The sequence below is a fragment of the Perca fluviatilis genome, chromosome 6 (assembly GCF_010015445.1).
Source record: "Perca fluviatilis chromosome 6, GENO_Pfluv_1.0, whole genome shotgun sequence".
Taxonomy (NCBI): Eukaryota; Metazoa; Chordata; class Actinopteri; order Perciformes; family Percidae; genus Perca; species Perca fluviatilis.
The window spans coordinates 11,457,615-11,471,826 of record NC_053117.1 but is presented as its reverse complement, the minus strand read 5'-3'; the positions used below and the strand labels follow the sequence as shown (position 1 = coordinate 11,471,826).

Sequence of the window (14,212 nt, the reverse complement as noted above, 5' to 3'; positions counted from 1 at the left end):
AACAGTGATAGACATTTTGCCTGAAAACAGCATTTGAAAATAATTTCTAGAAAAGGTAAACACAGCTATCTGTATGGCTTTGTAAAAATGAACAACCATATTCTGGCCAATTGTGTAGATTTGTAAAAATGAACATGAACAGATCTTTTTTTTTTTTTTACTTTTTTTTAATGAAAAATAACTATTTTAAACAACATCAACTGTGAACTGATTTGGGCGTGTGTGTGTTAAAGAGACAGACAGGGAGGGACAAAGAGAGAGAGAGGCTACATTACTTGTACTGAAACTGTGCTCTTCTCTCTTTCAATGCAGCAAAGCGGTCAATGACTTTCTCATTGAAATCAGACATGCTGAGGACTAGTTCCCTCTCCATGGAAAGCATGGCCAGTGCATTCAGACGTTCCTGGCCTATTTCGCAGGAATGTCTTAACTCGTGTCAAAGTTGAGAAACATCTCTCAGCTTCAGCTGTTGTAGTTATGAGGATGTTCAACAGAGTCAAAGTCTCAGAGAACGTCTCCTGGAGGTTGTAGCTCATGAGAACCTGGTACAGTGCCAGTGCACCACAGCAGCCCTTGAATTCAGGATTCTCATAGATCAGAGAGAGTTCTGTCTTGAGCTTTGCCTTGCTCAGCATGGGGTATGCATTCACAGTGGCATTCAGAGCCTCATCAGGAAATGAATGGCAGTACCTTTCAAACATGTCTGTTTGCAGTAAGGTAGCACTCACAAGGTGGCCAGAGAAAGAGAACCTTTCTTTGGTGTGATCCAGGATGGTGTTGCAGACCTCTTCAGACAGCCTCTGCTTCTCCTCTTCTCTCAAAGCTGTTCTGGGTCTTTTGGCTCCTTTTGCTTCTTGCAGCTGCTGTTGAGAGGAGTCCCTGAAGGCAAACAGACCAATGTGTTTGTTAGGCTATGTACAGTACTGTAGTCTATGTGATGCACATGTATATGCAATGTATCCATGTATAGTACAAATACTTCAGTTCCACTTAAAATGGGCAGGGATGCATAAAGTCTTTAGTGTTTAAGTTAGCCTTTGTGTCTCACATAGCCTGGATGTTCAGCACAGTATACAGTGGTGCTCATACGTTTATGAGCCCATGCTAAAGTTGACTAAAAAGAGGAATAAAAAAAGAAAAGAAAATTGGTGTCCTTAAAGGTTGGATTTTCCAACTTTTTTTAATTAAGGCATTAAGATCAATTTCCAAAAGATGATTTTTTTATTTATTTTTTAGTTTTCTTTTTAGTCAACTTTAGCATGTGTTCATACACTTATGAGCACCACTGTACAGTACACATAGTATATAAAGTAGAGATGGTCGGTATCGGCTCCGATACTGCCTAAAACGCTGGTATCGGTATCGGGAAGTACTAAAGATTATGCACGGATCCGATACCATGTAATAAAGCCCTAAAGAAAATCTACGTTAAAGTAGTTTATTTATGTTCTTTTTCCGTTATAACTGACTTGACAGACTGGATAATATAAGAAAGTTCTACGGCATTCATTGTTTGTGTTTGTTCATGTTTCACAAAGAGTTTAACCTAAGCCAGACCGACAACAAAGATAGAAATAATATCACATCCATACAGGGATAGTAGTATACAGTTGTTAAAACATAATAAAATATAGGACGCACTGGTATTGGATCGGTACTCGGTATCGGCCGATACGCAAGTTCAGGTATCGGAATTGGTATCGGGAAGCAAAAAATGGTATCGGGCCATCTCTAATATAAAGTAAGCTAGATTACACCACTGGCCATATATAATGAGAATAATGTAATTTCAAACACAAATGCAGTCTCCTTTCATGCATACATTTTCAAATAACAAAGCTCTGCTTTGAGAAAGATCGAATGATATTGTTTAATCTTACCTTATGGCCTGCACACTGCTTGTGAAGCTGTCGAGGGCACGTTTGATGAAGACAGCTTCGATGTCCTTCTTCTGTAGCTTCTGGTACAGAATGTCGACGTGGGGCATGATTTTGTGAAAAAGCCCCAGGAAAAAAATTAAATCTTCATCATGTAGCATCCTCACGTAGCCAGATGCCTCTCTCACGGTGGGCTGGTCAAATGAACCCAATGAACCCGTCCTGATGGCTTCAAAACATTCTATGAGGTCGTCTCGATTCTCGTAGACAGTGTTCACGAATCTGCTGTTGAATTTCCACCGTGTGGATGAAGCTCTGGGCAGTCTTCGTGCAACAGTCTGGTCAAGAATGCTGGTGCGTTTGGATGACCGGGAAAAAAAAGTTGCAATCCCGCTCAGATCGGAAAAGAAAATGTTCACTTTTTTGATGCGAGAAGTAGCTTGCTGCATGATCAAATTCAGCTGATGCGCATAGCAATGCACGTAATGGGCATTCTTGAAATGCTCACGCACCTTTTGCTGCACAACAGCCTTCTCTCCCCTCATCACACTGGCTCCATCGTAAGTTTGCACAATGACTTTCTCGTCGTCGTCAGTCTCTCCAAAAGCACACTGGCGATTGAGACTGAGGTTGATTCCGAGATGGGAAGGAACTCAAAAAAGCGCTCCTGCACTTTGTGGTTGCTATCTATGTACCTCAGCACAAGCACCAGCTGTGTCTGTGTAGAAACGTCCGTGGTCTCGTCAGCTTGGATAGCTACGAAGTTCGCCGACTTCACCTCTTCCACAATATGTTCCCTCATGACCGCTAGCATACACTCCAGTAGCTCGTTTTGAATGGTCTTTGATGTGCCCTTGAAAACTTTAGCATTTTTAAGATGGTCATCAAACACCTCATCTAACTGTGCCACAAAGTTGACAAGTCCAAGAAAAATACCAGGGTTGGTGGAGCCCTCAGTTTCATCGTTGCCTCGCAAAGCTAACTCAAACACTCCGCAAAACTTCACACACTGGATTAGCCGGCTGAGGATGTGGCGGTTCTTGCTAACCTCATCGTTGTGGCGGCGGACAGCTAGCCTGTATCCCTCATCCAGTTGAGTGGCAATGTTCACTCTCCCCAAAGCAGACAATCTCAAACAGCTATCCATGTGGGTCTTTGACAGCTCATGTTTCTTAATCTTTTCTGAAAGATGGTGCATGTCCGTTACACCAGTCGCTGTCCAAGCGGTGCTGTCTGCCGTGCCGCCTTCAGGGTGAAAGAGTAAGCAGGGGTAGCAGAAGACTGCATTAGTTACATCGCAGCCTGCTAGCCAGGTTTTTCGTTCGTACCAATTTTTGGAAAATCCTCGGGTGTAGGACTTTCCCCCTTTAGTAGAAACCTGTTGAATTATTAAATTTGGTCTGGGAGGTCCTAATTGTTTCGTTGCCAATTTATCTTGATTTGTTCGCCGACTAAAAGGAACTTCTTTCAAAGAGACAATCGAGTTGCACTGAACGCTAGCCATCTTGACAGTAGTACGTGAATTGATTGACGCTGCTACCCGCTCTTTTCTTAGTTACGTTCATGGTTATGTTACGTATGACGAAAGCGCGTAAGTGCAAGCCCTCCCGGAACCCATAGAGATTGTATTGAAAGCTCTGATATTTGAAAAAAAAAAAGATTTTACATGAGAGTCTATGAGAGACTTCTGGGGCGATTTTCAACCTGACTGAAATCGCCCCAAAAGGGGCGGGGCCATTTGAAGCACGACTTTAGCCTGATTGGACATTTAGTGGCAGATCAGACGTCTAAATTAGAACACTGATAACGACTGTTGCCGTGATGTAATTGATTAGAAAAAAAATTCCTTCCTTTTCCTGTTTGGCAGTGCGTTGCCCGTATCGCCCTAATGAACACACCGCCCCTGCTTGAATAAATGTGTTGTCCGTATCACCTGTGCCCATGGTTCGAGAAATAAAGCGAAGAGGAGTGGCGATAGCGAAAGATTTAGAAGTATGTCCATTAACTCTGACCATACTTTGAGGTTTAGTATACAGTAGTCGTAGCCATCTAATGAATTTTGGGCCAAATCCAAATATATCCATGGTTTTAAATAGAAAAGGCCATGATACACGATCAAATACCTTTTCCACGTCCATCGCTAATGCCATGCAGGGATCTGGGTAATTGCTACTATGCTCCATGACTTTAAGCAATCTGTAGGTGTTATCAGGCAGGTAGCGATTGACTATAAAGCCTGTCTGGTCGGCGTATATTATGGTATTAATAACCGATTCCCTTTCACCCTTCCATGCCGACGGCAGCCTGCCTGTCACCAGAGCATGAGAGTGTGCTCTCTCCAAAACTGGACTGATGAGGTCAGCGAAGATTTTTTTTAAATTAATTTGTGTATCATTCTGTACCTTGGCTTTTGTTATTCTTCAGGTTTTTGATTGCTTCTGTGATACTTTATTTATCGGCCTGTGTATGGACTCTGATGAAATGGCATTTATTTTAGGAAGTTTGATTTCAGATAAATATAAATTTTTTCTTGGTAAATTTTTTCTGTGTTTTTGTAAGTCTTTATAAAATGCAGCAAAGGCTTCTGAAATATCCTGTGGTTTATATAAAAACGATCTGGTTTGTTTATTTTAATGTTTTCAACTCTGGTAAGATCGTCAAGTTCCTGTTTTGCCTCATTAAGCCCAATTGTGGATATTTTCGGCGGATGTGTTTTCTTTGTTGTTTCACAAAATGTTCTATTTTCTTTACCAATTCTAAACGTTTACTTTCCCTCAATTTCTTTGAGTTTGAAGCCAGTTGGATGATTTTGCCTCTCAAGACAGCCTTGGCTGCCTCCCAGAGTATGACCCTTGTACAGAAGGGCCCCCACCCACTGCCCGCCACCCAAGATTTCCATGTGCAGTTGATAGTCATAGACACTAATACCTCAATGATTCGCAGCTGAAGGGGTGGGTATAACATTTGCATACTGGTTTGGATGTCATTTTATGCCTCCTACAAATAGTAGGAGAGGTACAGTGCATCATAGCTGCGCGTGTATTAGATGAAGTCCAAAGGAGAATTATTACAATTGATAGAGCGTTGCAAGGATCTGCGGGATGCCGTGAATTGCAAATAATTTCTAATGTTATCACAAATTTGCATCGGGTAGCTATTACCTTGAAAATGTCTGGTGTTGGGAGATCGAATGCTGCCGCGATTATGGTGAAAAGAATCCTTGACAGATGCCAACAGTTGGTGGCTGTCTTCTACCTCTAACTCCTTTCTAGCGCAGGTTATTGCACGGTGCACACGTTGCATGGCACTGGTGGCAGGTCTGGCACTTTTTGACATCCCTGCGCTTGCTACGTCCTCCATGTTAGTTTTAGTGCTAATAAAATGTAGTCTTGCCAGTTTCCGCAAAACATGGATCATTTGCCCGCCACTTTTTTAACTGGCTACACCAATTGGTTTCCTTTATGATTAAGATTCATATATGCAAATATATGTACATATGTGCATCATGTTTTATCTAAATAATATATTGAGATAAAAAACAAATTGCTACAATAGACCTGTGTGCGTGCTCAATACCAAGGTTGTCTTCATCTGAAAGTTTGAGAACCGTTTTCAGTAGCTTTGCTGTGAAATCAAGCATAATTTCGTCGCCCTCTGTCCCTTCCTTCACTCCATAGATCTGTAGGTTGGACCTCCTTGAGCGTTTTTCATCGTCTTCACAGTGTGCTTCTAGTTGCTGCTGTTTACGCATCATGTAAGCTAGGAGTCAATCCTCCACATCGCTCACTCTTTGTTCGGCCTCGTCCAATCTTTTTTCATAGCCCCGTATTTGCTCGTTCATGCCTTTCAGTGAGTCTTCAATTTTGACTAACCTTTCCGACAAGACCTTTCTCATTTCTTTCATGAGTGTTCTTGGTCGGTAGCAGATTTACTTGAACCTTTGTTCTTGTTGCGCCTGCTTTGGTTCATTTTTGCCACTGTGTCAAGATGGATAAAGTCTGCTTCTAATCTGATTCTAAACCACGGTAAATTACTTGTTAAATGTGGGTTTGTAGTCCACAAGGTCCATTTCAGTTATCGAGCAGCCATCTGGTAGGGGGGTTCGTTCCCATTCTCTGGTAACCTTTTTGTTATCCACAGCTGACTTTTTGCTTCTGGCTTTTCTTATGGATCATGTGTCTCTCCATACAGGCAGCATGCTGTTATAAGCAGGAAGCAGTTTGTTTATCAGATATCAAAGTGCTATAAATATGGACAAGAGTTTGTCATACTGTAGAGTTTAAGCAACACGGTCATGAACTGGCACAGCATCAGTAGGTCTAACACAGCATTTAACACCAATTTTTCAGACCCCGTTACATTTTTCACTCTTTGTTTCATCTCAGTCATTTGCTAAAATCAAAAAAGTTCATTTTATTTCTCATTCATGTACACTCAGCACCCCATCTTGACAGAAAAAAACAGAAATGTAGAATTCTTTGCAAATTTATTAAAAAAGAAAAACTGAAAAATCACATGGTCATAAGTATTCAGACCCTTTGCTGTGAGACTCATATTTAACACTCCATTTCTTCTGATCCTCCTTGAGATGGTTCTACTCCTTCATTGGAGTCCTGCTGTGTTTAATTAAACTGATTGGACTTGATCAGGAAAGGCACACACCTGTCTATATAAGACCTTACAGCTCACAGTGCATGTCAGTGAAAATGAGAATCATGAGGTCGAAGGAACTGCCCAAGGAGTTCAGAGACAGAATTGTGGTAAGGCACAGATCTGGCCAAGGTTACAAAAGAATTTCTGCAGCACTCAAGGTTCCTAAGAGCACAGTGGCCTCCATAATCCTTAAATGGAACAAGTTTGGGACGACCAGAACTCTTCCTAGACCTGGCCGTCCAGCCAAACTGAGCAATCATGGGAGAAGAGCCTTGGTGAGAGAGGTAAAGAAGAACCCAAAGATCACTGTGGCTGAGCTCCAGAGATGCAGTAGGGAGATGGGAGAAAGTTCCACAAAGTCAACTATCACTGCAGCCCTCCACCAGTTGGGGCTTTATGGCAGAGTGGCCCGACGGAAGCCTCAGTGCAAGACATATGAAAGTCTGCATAGAGTTTGCCAGAAAACACATGAAAGACTCCCAGACTATGAGAAATAAGATTCTCTGGTCTGATGAGACCAAGATTGAACTTTTTGGCATTAATTCTAAGCCGTATGTGTGGAGAAAACCAGGCACTGCTCATCACCTGCCCAATACAATCCCAACAGTGAAACATGGTGGTGGCAGCATCATGCTATGGGACTGGTTGCAATTGAAGGAAAGATGAACGCTGCCAAGTACAGAGATATCCTGGAAGAAAACCTCATCCAGAGTGCTCAGGACCTCAGACTGGGCCGAAGGTTCACCTTCTAGCAAGACAATGGCCCTAAGCACACAGCTAAAATAACAAAGGAGTGGCTTCGGAACAACTCTGTGACCATTCTTGACTGGCCCAGCCAAGAGCCCTGACCTAAACCCAATTGAGCATCTCTGGAGAGACCTGAAAATGGCTGTCCACCAACGTTCACCATCCAACCTGACGGAACTGGAGAGGATCTGCAAGGAAGAATGGCAGAGGATCCCCAAATCCAGGTGTGAAAAACTTGTTGCATCATTCCCAAGAAGACTCATTGCTGTACTAGCTCAAAAGGGTGCTTCTACTCAATACTGAGCAAAGGGTCTGAATACTTATGACCATGTGATATTTCAGTTTTTCTTTTTTAATAAATTTGCAAAAGATTCTACATTTCTGTTTATTCTGTCAAGATGGGGTGCTGAGTGTACATGAATAAGAAATAAAATGAACTTTTTTGATTTTAGCAAATGGCTGCAATGAAACAAAGAGTGAAACATTTAAAGGGGTCTGAATACTTTCCGTACCCACTGTAATTGAATCCTCCAGCAGTTAAGGATTTCATGAAATCTCCATACCAACAAACAACAATCTACAGAAACGGAAAAAGGTTTCAGTATACTCCAAATGAACTGCTTGTCGGATGGTTGAACAGTCTGAAACCCCCTTCCCCCCCACACCTTTCCGGCATCTGAATTGGAAGGTGGGGTCTGCGTTTGAAGATTTCTGTAGCTTTCTAAAACCAACAATCTGGAGTGGTGTGTAGAGGTGTAAAAGTAGACCGGGTTTGAACATCTCTTTCAAGGCACTCTTTGTGTTCTTCACACAAATATTTCTGTACATTTTTGTGTGAACAGAGTGCAACACCATTAATAGATTTCATGAGAGACTGTCTGAAAATGGGCTCCATTAATTACAGCATGTCCTAGTTTATTTTTAGCATACACCAGCCTAGAAAGGAATACACATAATTTACGTGAAACTAACAGTCCTGCGTGAAAACAGGAAAGGCATTATATGTGTTGCTCAACACAACAAAGACATTCATGACAAAGACAGCAACCCCAAAAAATGCTGCATGCTGGGGAGTGTGTGTAGAACGAGTAAGAGAGTGACAGGGATTAGCTTTGGACTGAGCAGGCTACGGCGTAGGGTCCGACATAGGGTCTGTATCTACACTTACCTACGTACGTACCCATGGCGTCGATTTAACACAGGACCATAAATTGTGTGACAGGTCCTTAAAATGCTCATCAAATGAACTAATTCCATCTTCCACAGGGGGCCCTCCTGACTGGAACTCTGCTGGAGATCCTCACCTGTGGGCAGGGCAGGGCCAATAAGCTCAGTAAGATCCTGTTGGTGCCTGAGAAGCAGGGACCATTGCTGCAGGCCTATCGCAGCACAGTGTGCAGCGGAGGGGAGGGTCAAAGGTCAGAGCGCTTCAGGCTGATGAGCCTCGAACTGAGAGAACAGATCAACACACAGAGTGTCACTGAGAAGGTACAGCAGAAACTTTCTTGGCATAAATAAAAGCATCTACAATAAAGAAATCAAAAAAAAAATCTGAAACTGATAGCAGATAAATCTGTGTAGTTCCACTATCAGATAGACTATTGTCTGTTAAAATACACAGCAGATGAGTCCACGGTAGATGTGTTTTAGCCGCACGCTGAGCTTCCACACGTGGCTGAATTAACCTGTACAGCCCCAACACAGCTTTCATAGACAATTGAATCTCTTCTGGAAACGTTCAGCTTTTTCCGGCCCAGATGGTATCCACCTGAATGGCCTAGGCTCATGTACTCTAACTGACAATATTTTCTATTCCCTCTGGACCTTTAAGAACGAGAAACGATACATTTAAAAGCTGGACCAGTTCTGGTTTCTTCAAAGCGCAGGGAGACACTGAATTCATTATTTCATTAAAAAAACTAACAGAAGCAGTTTGAATCACATTATATTTGCTCAATACCTCTCCCTCCACTCTTTCTTTCTCTCTTCCTCTACCGCATCCCACCAGCTTCACCTGGAACAGCCCAACTCTGTGGTTTCGCTCTCTCAGTCCAACCTCTGGGCCCTATTGAAAGACCTGGCTGATGTAGAGAGGCTCCTCAAAGATGTGGACCTGCTCTCTGGCCTGGCCCGCCTGCTGCCCAAAGGAGCCTGTACTGGTCGAACTCCAGCCTTCCACACAAACATAACCTGGCCCCTTAACAACACCACCTGGGGCCCTAACATGACTGACATCCCTGGAGAGAAAGGGGAGGAAGGAGCAGAGCGAGGTGGAGGAGCAGGAGAAGGGAAAGAGAAGGAGGAAGCAGAGAACCCTCACTCTCAGTTTTCAGCATTTGTACAACTGTGGGCCGGACTGCAGCCGATTCTGTGTGGGCACAACAGGTGAGTGAGGCAAGAAAAGGTGCTGATCATCTGACAAAATGATTGCTGTTAGTGGGAAGAGCATTACTATTATGTTGTTGTGGAGAGAATGTAACTAAGCACAGATGTATCTTTTCAATTTAAAGGATGCTTGCTATTTGGTTGTTTGGTTGTTTTTTTTCTCATTACAAACATGACATATTTCCAATATGGCGTCAATCAGCCTTTAGATGGCGCTGTTTTCATTTTTTTTATTAATTAGCAAAATCGCTATATGCCAAACCTACTTTTAGATGGCTGTCTACACAGGAACGGTTGTATCTTGGCAAAAGTTATTCCGATTTACATGAAACATAGAATGTGTGGTCAACGTGATACTGAGCCCCTATACTCTAGCCACACCCATGTACACAGTTTCATAACTTGTGAACCGTTTAAGGTAAACTCTTGTGAGAGGTATCATTGAACTCCGCAAAGAATTCTTTTTTAATTGGTGACAGTTTGCCCTGCCCCAAATGCTTAAGCCACACCTGGCATCCGCCACTACCCCGGGGCAAGGGGCGAGGGCCTGTTCATCGCTGCTTGCAGCTTTAATTGTTATTGTTATTAAATTTCTAATAAATCATTTAATTTTGACCATATGGCCTTAGCAATAAACAAGCTGTTCTTAAATGTTGCCGACTGTTGTTTTGTGCTCCTCGTTTTTTTTTTTTTTTTATACATATTTTTTAAAAGTATCGGTTTAGGCACCGTTTAGGCATCAGCACAGTTTTAAAAGTATTTAAAAGTATGACCAAGAAATTGGTCATGTAATGCAACATTAAATGGTATTGTCTAATTTCATATCTTGTTTGAAAATATATCGAAAAGCCTATAAGGTAAAATATCGTTATATTGCCCAGCCCTACTACGGGTACAAATAAACTTACCTGAAGGGGCTTTCACTGAGCCTGCAGGCGCAGCACAGATCAATCACATGAGTGGGATTGAGGCAGAAATCAATGTTAGGTACAGAAGTGAAACACCTATTTCCCTCAAAATCTGTAGACTCAAGTGGTGGAAGATGTACCCACTGCTTTGGCCTCTAGAAAATCCATACCTCTCCATACTTCACCACACCAGCGACCTCTGTCCCTAGGGAAAGGGTTTTTCAACCGCAACATTGTGACTTTGAAGAGATCTCAGCTTCTTCCTGAGAATGTTGCCATGATGATTTTCCTTAAGAAATACATGTAAATTCCAAGTTGCATATGCAGTTTATTTACTTGAAAAGATTTTATTTTCTATTTATTAGTAGTAGTATTTATAAGTACATGAGTAGTTTATTATTAGTTATTTTGATGTGGCATTTGTTTTCTTTCTGTTTTTTTAAGATAAATACAGTTTCAGTTGTACTTTTGATGTTATTTTGCACATATATATAGATAAAGTAATATTTTTCATTCATAATTTGTCTGCAGCTCAGTCTGTTAAAAAAATCGTGAGAAAATCATATCGTGAACTTAAAATCGTGAATCGAATCCTTGTAGAAAAAAAGAGACATTTTTTTTTACATATTTTTTATTTTTACAATATAAAATATTTGACATATAAGAGATATTTTTTTAATTCAAGGTTTGGTTGTTTTATGTAACTCAAATCCAGTAACTGCACACTATGCCTATGATGGCTGTGTTGGAAAGCAGCCTGCATTGCCCCTTTCACAAGCCTTTCCATTAATGGCATATTAAAAGTGTATCAGATGATCACAGAATTCATTCTGATATATTAACGGAATCCTCTCATCGCGCAAAGCATTTCTTTTGATGGAAATTAGCCTATTTCCTTTCTATAACTCACATTGGTTGCTATTTGTTTTATAGCGATGCAGGATGGTGATGTAGAGGGATGACTGGTTTTAGAATTTAAAAATGCATGATTAATGTAAAAATTTAATTTAACTTGTTTAGAAGAGAAAACAAAGACCCAAACTGTAAATATACATTTTTACTTTCAGTTTGACCTCCAAATAGAGTTTTAGAGTTTAAATAACTTGTTGGTTTGTTCACAAGCTGTCTGACTGCTCTTGTTTCTTGTCCGTCAAACGTTTCAGCAACCTAGGTGATTACAACTAATTGAAATGATAGCTAAAACTATGAAAAATAACACCAAAGTTGTAATAAACTAGAAATGTCTTCTAACTAGTTGTGTTTGCCCTGCAATGATGTGTCAGTCTTAACAATGCTTAGTCCTCCCTTTTTTGTGTTTATATCATATTTGCATTCAATATTAGATTAAACATAGAGAAATGTATAAGAATAATTCCTTGCAGATAATACAATCTTTGCAGCTGTGCATGGTATAAAAACAGTATATTGTGAACAGGGAGATAAAAGCGCAGTAAACTTGTGGCCTGATTTGTTGGGGAAAATAATTTTTTCTAATTTGTAAACATATAAATTGCTGATCAAATTCCACAGTATTGAGACTTGGCAGTAAAATGTATGAACTTTAAACCTGTGGCTGTTGTTGCAGGATCATTGAGCCAGAGGCTTTGAAGCAGGGGAATATGAGTTCGCTGGGATTCACCAACAAAGAACAGAGGAATCTGGGCCTACTGGTTCACTTGATGACAAAAAATCCCAAGATCCTCTACTCCCCCATTGGATCCCAGGTTGATAAAGTGATTCAGAAGGCAAGTGGAAAGCACTATCTCTGGTGTAATTGTATGAGCAGAGCTGTTCACATTATTTTCACTGACAAAGCTTTAAAAAGACGTGTTCAGTGGTTTGCTTTTGATTGCACGAACTATGTCTTCAGCTTCGTCCAGTACTGTTTTTAGACACTAGGGCATTTATTTCACAGCCAGTTGTTCTCTGTGAAAGCAATAGTGGGTTTCTATGCCGAATGGTGCTGCTGCAAGTACACGCACTGCTAGTCCCCTTTGTTTTCCAGTCATTGCAGCTGCACAGTTTGTGCAAAGGCCAACACATCTTGTGTAGTCGAGGTCATGCTACACAATGAAATCATTGAGTGAGTAAAAAATTGCCTGTTCTGGGTGTTGGTTGGCATGGAACGACAAAAAAGAAAATCATCATGCACTCCTTTGCCAGTATAAATGTACCTTACAAGACACAGCAGATTTGCCTCATTCTCGATGTCAGTGGACTCATTCAACTCTAGTGAGGAAAACTTCAACATTTTGAGCCATATGTGTTTTTTGCTGCTGGATGTTGTCACTGGACAACAGGCGACATTCTGTTATTTTCATTGCTTGCTTTTCCCCCCAAACAATTCAATAAATAAATAAATGATAATATATAATATATGTATAATGTCTATATATATATATATATATATATATATATATATATATATATATATATATATATATATATATATAATGTAATTGGTCGTCATGGATACTCTGTATAAAGCCTCTGTAGCCTTCACATTTTCCCCCAGTGCAAAAAAAATGTTAGGCTCCCTTGGTCATCTGTTTCTAAAGTTCATCACGTTTTCTCTCAAAAAATCCTGTAGGTTTCCCCATGCATTTATTTTCATTGGGGTTTCATAGCCCCATTAGCCAACGATTTATAGCACAAAACACAATGTGGTTTGGGTTCTCCCTCATACCCAGCCATAATGCCTATGCTAAACCACTTGTATCAAGTCGTTGCACCTTGTCTGTTGTATCAGAGGTTTTATTTGATTTGATTTTAATTGCCCCCATATTAAGCCATTGATCCATTTTGTCAGTAGACCGTAATCTACGTATTTCCTTTAAATGTCACGCTGATCATTTCTGACGTGAATTGGAGGCAGCATCGCAAAATCATCAGCTTTATTGCCGAAGTCCAACAGAGAAAAACAGCAAATTTATATAATATTGAAACAACATATCTATGCTACTCACTTTTAGGCTTTGGAGTTGCCTGGAGACAGTTTGAGAGAAACCCTGTTTATAATTTAAGATATAAAAACATATTTTATCAAATTTACGCACGGAGCACTGATATATCGGTATAGTGAGGAGATGGAGGTAGAAAGGACTGGAATCCATATGGACAAATGGTTGAATTTATACTTAATATATATAGGTATGAGAAAAAGAAAATAATATTTGTTAACTTTTTGCACTCAGGCAAATGAGACATTTGCATTCGTCGGTAACGTGACACACTACACCCAGGTGTGGCTCAACATCTCCGCCCAGCTCAGGGCTTTTCTGGAGGCCGGCCAGCTGCACAACCACCTGGTGTGGCTACAGCAGGTAGACTCATTTACAAGTCATGTTTTGACATTATTATTAAAATCAGAATCAGAAAGCAGTTTATTGCCACAGTAATTGAACTAAATGGAATTTGCGTTGGTGATTAGGTGCATACATACAAACAAACATATTAAAGTGCTCATATTATGCTCATTTTCAAGTTCATAATTGTATTTAGAGGTTGTACCAGAATAGGTTTACATGGTTTAATAAAAAAAAATAAACAGCATCTTATTGTACTGCACATTGCTGCAGCTCTTCTTTTCTTCGTTTGTTGAGCTCTGTGTTTTAGCTACCGATGAGGCATCACACTTCTGTT

At 40.7% G+C, this 14,212-nt stretch overlaps 1 protein-coding gene across 8 annotated transcripts in view; it reads left to right on the top strand.

The window, feature by feature from the left end:
• The window catches only part of abca2 (ATP-binding cassette, sub-family A (ABC1), member 2), a 280,330-nt gene that overhangs the window by 93,888 nt on the left and 172,230 nt on the right, over positions 1 to 14,212 (top strand). For all 8 annotated transcript variants that reach the window (XM_039804281.1, XM_039804283.1, XM_039804279.1 and 5 more), the window contains 4 exons: positions 8,544 to 8,765; positions 9,286 to 9,662; positions 12,156 to 12,315; positions 13,765 to 13,893. In XM_039804281.1, the coding sequence (XP_039660215.1) occupies positions 8,544 to 8,765; positions 9,286 to 9,662; positions 12,156 to 12,315; positions 13,765 to 13,893 (888 nt within the window). The remainder of the gene's footprint in view (positions 1 to 8,543; positions 8,766 to 9,285; positions 9,663 to 12,155; positions 12,316 to 13,764; positions 13,894 to 14,212) is intronic.